The sequence below is a fragment of the Elephantulus edwardii genome, unplaced genomic scaffold (genome assembly GCF_000299155.1).
Source record: "Elephantulus edwardii isolate Elephantulus edwardi_28Jun2011 unplaced genomic scaffold, EleEdw1.0 scaffold00016, whole genome shotgun sequence".
Taxonomy (NCBI): Eukaryota; Metazoa; Chordata; class Mammalia; order Macroscelidea; family Macroscelididae; genus Elephantulus; species Elephantulus edwardii.
Genome location: NW_006399766.1, coordinates 24,351,275 through 24,359,153, shown reverse-complemented (window position 1 = coordinate 24,359,153; position 7,879 = coordinate 24,351,275). Strand labels below are relative to the sequence as shown.

At 43.6% G+C, this 7,879-nt stretch overlaps 1 protein-coding gene across 1 annotated transcript; it reads left to right on the top strand.

The window, feature by feature from the left end:
* The first annotated feature begins 5,856 nt into the window (after window positions 1-5,856).
* LOC102856253 (glutamate dehydrogenase 1, mitochondrial-like) lies at window positions 5,857-7,464 on the top strand. Its single transcript, XM_006881833.1, has one exon. The coding sequence runs from the start codon at window positions 5,992-5,994 to the stop codon at window positions 7,462-7,464; it is 1,473 nt and encodes a 490-aa protein (XP_006881895.1). The 5' UTR covers window positions 5,857-5,991.
* The last annotated feature ends 415 nt before the right edge of the window (window positions 7,465-7,879 follow it).

Genomic DNA, 7,879 nt, shown 5'->3' with positions numbered 1-7,879 from the left:
ACAACAACAACAACAACAATGGAATATAATGGATATGTAAAAGAAGTGCATCAATTTTACATTTTTTGTAATTTGGAAAAGGCAGTGAGAACAAGGATAAAAAGGCTGTATTACTCTGTCCACTTCAGAATTTAATTTCACAGTGTAGAAGACTTATTATCCAGTTCCTTGACGGTTGAATAAGTATTTGGGACAAGTCTAGAGTAGATAGTGAGGGAGGGATAACACAAATATTTTACTTCAGACAGGCTTGTGTCTCTGATACCAAAATGTGTGTCAAACCTACTTCCCACAGCATTTTTTTTACAAAATATACCATAGTAGGGGATGTTCTCCATATTCTGGTTAATAGACTAGATGTTAACTTGTGTGCATGTGTGGCGGATTTCATTCACCTTGAATAGTGCATGCTTTTTGGCAGGAGAATAGCTGAGGGTGAAGCATGCAAAGAAGCTGTGAAAATCAATAATTGTATCGCTTTGAGATATTCAGGTGAAAACAATGTCTAGGCATGACTGTGTCACTGGAGAGACTTGATTCTTATGCCTGCTGAAAAAAAAAAAAAAGGCGGGGGGGGGGGGACCCCCCCACCACAACACAAACCAAAACCCAAACCCTCAAAAAGGCCCAAACAAAACCAACCAATCTTGGGTGTTAATTTGCTTCCCCTACTGGGGAGAGTAGAGACTGGCCCCTTCTTATCTGACTAAAGAATGAAGTCAACTTTAGGAGCAGAGATAAAGTTTTAGGACACAGAGTAGTAAAGTATGTTCTAAAGGCAAATGGGCCTGAGAAAGTGAAAGCAGTGACGAGGCCCCAGGGCAGTTCCAGTTTAAGGATTTATATGCTACTTCTAACAATGATACATTAACTGAGAGGGATGCTTACACATGCTTATATAAATATTGAATTGTTCACATAATTTTTGGCATGGGCCAGGGAGTTCAAGAAGTTGTTCTTTTCCCTTTTTTCTCTTCTGTCAGTTTGAAAGATGGTGATCTCCATGGTAGGTGTAAACTGTCATGGTACTGGTGGGAGTGAATCTTAGCATGGTAATGAGGAAAAAGTGAACCAATACTAAATTGCTCTGCATATGTTTCCTCAGCCTTGAGGAAGTCCCTGAAACTGTTCCCCAGACCCCAGCTCCACTCTGACCTGAAGCTGAAGAGCAGATTGGCCCACTGTGATTGGTAGTGGGAATCATAATCATTAGGCAGTTTGGTTTCCCCACTGGTTTCCTTCTCTCTTCTATCCCTAATATTGAAGACAGGAGTGGCAGTGTGAAAGCAGAAGTTTTTATTTATATGCTAGCAAATAGGAGACAGGGTGTATGGGCTTCTCGAATCTGCCTCACCTCTGTTTAGAGGCTGGGGAGGCTTCTATAGAGGGAGAAGGGGAGAGTGAGTGAGAACTCTCAGAACGTCTCCTTTTTGTCCAGCTGTCCAAGCCAGTGATATTTCTGATCAAACAGGCCCAGCTTTGTCAAGGACTTGAGATTGCTGGCTACAGTTACTTGTAAAACTAATGTTTTACAACCAAAGGGGAATCATTTCCAGGTTGAGATTGCAGGTTTTAAGGGGAGTAAATAGCTAAGGATTGCCTGGTAGGACAAAGTAAAGCTTCAATTAGAGAGTTACCCTCAACTTTTAGATTGCTGAGCAAAGGTGGTAAACAACCTTGAAATGGCCTTTCTTTTGATAAGGGAGTCAATCAGTGGCTTCCACCGGGCTAACAGGAAAAGAGAGAAACACTTTCTTCCTTCTATACTGTTATCCTTTTTATAATAGTTACAGAAAGAAGCATTGCTCTTACTTTTAGCTAGAGTATTGTGCAGAGTTAGTATCTTTTAATTGGGGGTTATTCTCATATTAGTCAATCTATCACATACAAATAAGAGCCTTTCTTACCCAAGCCATGCAAAATGCCACTTTAAAGTGCCACAGGATATTTATTAAAACAAAAGAAACCTGTTTCCCACAACTATGTAAGTATTAGAAGGTGTCAGATTGTCACCACCTTATCATCAATTGCAACAGAACAAAACTATGATTTGGACGTAAGGTACAAATAAAACTGGGAAGAAATAACAATCTGTGCCAATACAAGAAAGAGGAAGAAGTCAGAAAGAAAATTGCTGTTTTGGTAAAAAAGAACCACCCATGTAAAAAAAAAGTGAAATAATAATGTTTCACTCAGGATATTTTGATAATGGGAAATTTGAAACTCACCCACAGGTGGCTAAATCTCAAAGCTTGCAGTATATATTACAACACAAAGAATGGGCAATAGGCCTTATTGTATTTCTCTCTATATCTTCTTCCATTGGTATTTATGGCATTCTTTTTAAGGAAGTCTCAACTGTAGCATTAGTTTTTTGGTATTGGGTTTTCCCCCCAAAATATTTGGTGACTATGTCACTCATTCCCTGCAAATCTCTTTATTTCTCCATTTGTCTATAATGTCCAGAACTCTTGACTTCTGAGATTCTCTAAATCTGAAATATTAACTAATAAAAGCTTCTTGAATCTCTAAAAGGATATGGCAAATTCTACTTCACCAATCCACTGACCTGAAATCCATTCTAACTGGAGTATCTCCTATTCCTTTAACTTTACCTTCCCTCATTCCCCCCATCCCCCCCCCCCGCCGGTACACTTTATTACATTCTTACCCCTGTCTAAATGCTATATTCTGTACTCTAAGTATTATTTCTTTCCAAAAGATCAGCACAGAGATTCCTTAAAACCTTCTCTAGTGGTGCTAGTGTTTCTGCTTTGAATTCTAATGGCACTTCAATGTAACATTCCTGATTTTGAAGTTATTTGTATTTATATGTGTTTCCTCAACTAGACAGTGAGCTCTTTAGAAGAAGGATCTACATCTGATAAGTTAAAGCACTCTTCAGCATCCACACAAGCAATTTTATTCCTTGAAGAATCTGAATACAACAGTGAAGAGTTTGAACACAACAGTGTTTCTAGAACTCGTCACTGTTCAGTGAAACAGGACAAGACAAGTCAATGCACACAGTAATATTTGAAGCACTAATGGGAAGGAATAAATGGTAGCCTAATCCATAGGGTGCTGGGCTATTAACCAAAAACGTGTGCTTCTCTGACAGGTCAAATCTACCAGAAGCGCCACAGAATAAAAATGGGCAATCTCTTCCTGTTAAGAACTCTCTGGAGAGTCACTATGCTTTAGAGCTAACCTGTTTGTTCTCCTAGCAGTCCATGGTATATTCAATACTCTTCTTTAACACCACAGCTCACAGGCATCAATTCTCCTTCTATCATCCCTAGTCATTGTCTAGCTCTCTGATGTGTAGCAAGTAATTGTGAGGACTATGGCCTGGATCAGATGCACCTTAGTCTTCAGACTGACGTCATTGCTCTTTAGTATTCTGGAGAGGTCCCTGACAGCCAACTTTTCCAATACATTTTGTCTTTTACTTTCCTGGCATCCAAAGGCAACCACTAACTCAGTCCCAGAGTTCACTAGCCATGTGTTTGAGCTCAGTGCTACAAAATATGGCTTGACAATATTATAAATGCTTTCAAGTCAGCACTTCCTAGACAATCCAGAAACCACATAAACAGTGACTATAAATGAGTGAAATGCTACTACAAATCCTAGGTCCCAGGAAGAAGTGACCTAATGCATTATAAACTGCCAGAAGTTCCATCCTGAAAAAGTCATTAAACGTTATCTTCTTGTATGTATGATTTGCTAAACTTCTTTCTAAATAGCAAATTTGTGCAAAATCAGACACAATCTTTGACTTTCTGGACTTTTTTCACCTGTTTCGCTCCACGTATTGTCTCTTGAAAAAAAGAAAAGACTTTTCCTCCCCCTAAGAAAGTATGAAAATACTTTCTTTTCAGGTCCCTGGGGAGTCAGGACTGTTAGTTTATCTCTGTTTTGCCTTCACTTTTAAAATCTGCTTCTCTACTTCCTAAGGGAGAACTTTGGTAGCGTAGTGGGTAAGGTGCTGCACAGCCAACCCCAAGGCAGGTGGTTCAAATTCACCAGCTGCTCCAAAGGAGAAAGATGAACAGCCTCCTCCCACATGACTTGTTGTTACTGCTGTTGTTGTAGAGTACTGTAGGGCTGGATCCTCCAGTGGGTTTTCAGGGACCGTTAATTGTACGGGAGAAGACGGCCTATCCTTCTCCCTCAGAGCAGCTGGTGGCCTCAAACTGTGTGTCTTCAGGATTACAGTGCAGCGTCTTGCCACTAGGCCACTAGATCCTCAGAAACCAACTAGAATGTCAGCCAGGAGTCAGTTCCTACTCCATGGCACATAACAACAAGAAACACAAGAAATGTTTATAGCCAATATGGTTTACAACGACTAAAAGAACATTTATGTCAAGGAAATGAAAGAAAACGTCCTTCCTCCAAAGTTTTCTTTCAAATAAAGTTATCTTCAGTTTTGCAAAAGTGAGCATGTACAGTTGTTCGTTGTAAGAAAACGGGCAGTGGTTTTGGTGACTACTGTGTAAATTGGACAGATACTCAGCAGTTCTGCCTGAAGACATTTGTGAATCAGAGGTGTATAACCAGAATGGCATTTGCTCTTACAATTCATTGCTGTCGGGCCAGAACCAATTCATACCGGACCTTCCAGTGGGTTTCGTGAGGCTGTGGCTCACACAGGAAGACACTGCTCCCCTTTCACCTGTGGAGCAGCTGGTGGATTTGGAGTGCCTGAGAAATCGTTGCTTTTGGTTAGCTGTGTAACTCCGTACAGATTAAGCCAATCATGTTATGTGAAGAACTAGAGGGAAATGGGAAGAGAATTGTGGGAAGACACTAAATCTCATTTCCCAGGTCCACTACAAATTTTTCCTTCTCTTAATGAGCCCAGCTTCTGGGGCAGAAGCATATTAGGACAGGAGGCTACTAGCCTCAGCTCTGCTGAAGATTTTGTAAACAAACTGGAGGATTACTTCACTTTACCTTAGAGAGCGGTGGTGGCTTAGTGGCAAAGAGTAGATAAGTGATTCAAATCCACCAGTTGCTCCACAGCACGAATAGGTTTTTTAATTATTTAATGTCGCTAAATTCTTTAATGTCTCTGAAACCCCAGGGGTGGCCAGCTAAGAGCCAGTCCCAACTCCAGGGCACATAACAACATCCTTTACCTCAGACTATCCTCTAAGAGTAGCTGCTGAGCTCTAGGGTGAGGAGATACTGGGAAGAGTTCAGCCGGAGGCCATGATCTGTGAGACCTTCTAGATGATGAGTCTTCTTAAGTCCCACTTTGCGATGGAAGGAGTTTTAAAGGTAGATTGAGTCCTCTATATTCTTAAGGGGTAAGAGTGAAAATTTGTGTTGCTAAGGAAATGAGGAGGAAGAAATGCTGGTCCATGAAGGGGGATGAAGTCTCCCTACATGATAGATCACCAGGCTATAGGATTACCACAGTTTAAGGGACCCCCCCATAACTTGTGGAGCTCTAGTGGAAGGGCAGTTGTGCTGTCAAAGACAAGAGGTTCAAACTCACCAGCTTTTCCACAAGAGAAAGAGAAAGAGGAATAATCTCCTTCTGAGTGATTCACAGCCTCTGAAAACCAGCCGAAGGGTCAGCTATGAGTCAGTTCCAATCTGTAGGCAATGACTGAGAAATTACTTGGGACTTCCAGTGAAAAGGTCAGCAGTTCAACTCCCTCTACCCGCTGACGAAAGGTGGGCGGAGCCTAGAAGCTGCATCATAAAAGGGCCACGCAAGCAGGGCTTTACCTCACTCCGTTCTGGGTTCTGGTTCTCCTGCCTCTGCCGCCTCTTCCACCCGCCGTGGCCATGTACCACTGCCGAGGCCTAACACTGCTGCTGTCCGGGGCCCGGGCTGCCGCTTCCAACGCGGCCCTGCTGCTGGGCCGGGCCCGTGCACAGCCCTCCACCACCCCGCAGCCCTGGCTCGCGCCCTGCTCCCGGCGCTACGGCGAGGCGGCCACCAACCACAAGGACAACCCCAGCTTCTTCAAGATGGTGGAGGGCTTCTTCGACCACGGTGCCAGCATCATGGAGGACCAGCTGGTGGGGGAGCTGAGGACCCGGGAGAGTGAGGAGCAGAAGCGGAACCGGGTTCGCGGCATCCTGCGGATCATCAAGCCCTGCAACCACGTGCTGAGCCTGACCTTCCCCATCCAGCGCGACGACGGCTCCTGGGAAGTCATCGAGGCCTACCGGGCCCAGCACAGCCAGCACCGCACGCCCTGCAAGGGAGGCATCCGGTACAGCCCTGACGTGAGTATGGATGAAGTGAAAGCCCTGGCCTCTCTGATGACATATAAATGTGCAGTGGTTGATGTTCCATTTGGCGGTGCTAAAGCTGGTGTGAAAATCAACCCCCAGAATTACAGCGATAATGAACTGGAAAAGATCACACGGCGGTTCACCATGGAGCTTGCAAAGAAGGGCTTCATTGGGCCTGCCATCGATGTGCCTGCCCCTGACATGAGCACAGGTGAGAGGGAGATGGCCTGGATCGCTGACACCTATGCCAGCACCACAGGGCACTATGACATTAATGCACGAGCTTGTGTTACTGGTAAACCTATCAGTCAAGGTGGTATCCATGGGCGGATCTCTGCTACTGGCCTTGGTGTTTTCCATGGGATTGACTACTTCATTAACCAAGCTTCGTACATGAGCATTTTGGGAATGTCACCAGGACTTGGAGATAAAACTTTCGTTGTTCAGGGCTTTGGTAATGTGGGCCTGCACTCTATGAGATACTTACATCGCTTTGGTGCTAAGTGTGTTGGTGTTGGGGAAGTTGATGGTAGCATATGGAATCCAGACGGTATTGATCCAAAGGAACTGGAAGACTTCAAATTGCAACATGGATCAATCCTGGGTTTCCCCAAGGCAAAGCCCTATGAAGGGAACATCTTAGAAGCAGATTGCGACATATTGATTCCAGCGGCCAGTGAGAAGCAGTTGAACAAATCCAATGCATCCAGGGTCAAAGCTAAGATCATTGCTGAAGGTGCCAATGGACCAACAACTCCAGAAGCTGATAAGATTTTCCTGCAGAGAAACATCATGGTTATTCCTGACCTGTACTTGAATGCGGGAGGAGTGACAGTCTCTTATTTTGAATGGTTGAAGAATCTCAACCATGTCAGCTATGGTCGTCTGACCTTCAAATATGAAAGGGACTTTAACTACAACCTGCTCAGGTCTGTTCAAGAAAGCTTAGAAAGAAAATTTGGAAAACATGGTGGAGCTATTCCCATTGTGCCCACAGCAGAGTTCCAAAACAAAATATTGGATGCATCTGAGAAAGATATTGTGCAGTCTGGATTAGCTTACACCATGGAGTGTTCTGCTAGGCAAATCATGCACACAGCCATGAAGTATAACCTGGGGTTGGACCTGAGAACAGCGGCGTATGTCAACGCCATTGAAAAAGTTTTCAAGGTGTACAATGAAGCTGGCATGACCTTCACATAATTGCATCGTAACTTGGCTATTCCACCCTCCTCACCTGCAACTTTCTGTAGACTTATCACAGTTTACATGTAACCACAGAAATCTCTTTTCTCTCATGACTTACTAGAGAATAAGCACCATTCTCAACAAGTCAGTCTAATTTAGCCCTGTAAAAAGAAGTGAAGGTTGGGTGAGCATGGGCAAGTTCTCATGTATTAGAGTAGAAATAGCCCATATCCAAGCGTCATTTCTGGTATTTTGCCTTTGGATTCAAAGTCCCTCCCATCTGGCCTGGTTCCTAGCTCTGTGACTGCAACCAAGTATGTTAGTAACTGTTGTTCAGTGGGAACACCTGTCGTCCAAGAGCACCTAGCAGTTTGCATTCTTTCATTCTGGACGAGTGTGAAACATGTTTTCTCTTTGACTCATTTAAGAA

What these genes read in the sequence shown, in the direction of transcription:
- LOC102856253 (XM_006881833.1), top strand. Translation starts at nt 5,992, where the DNA reads ATGGTGGAGGGCTTCTTCGACCACGGTGCCAGCATCATGGAGGACCAG.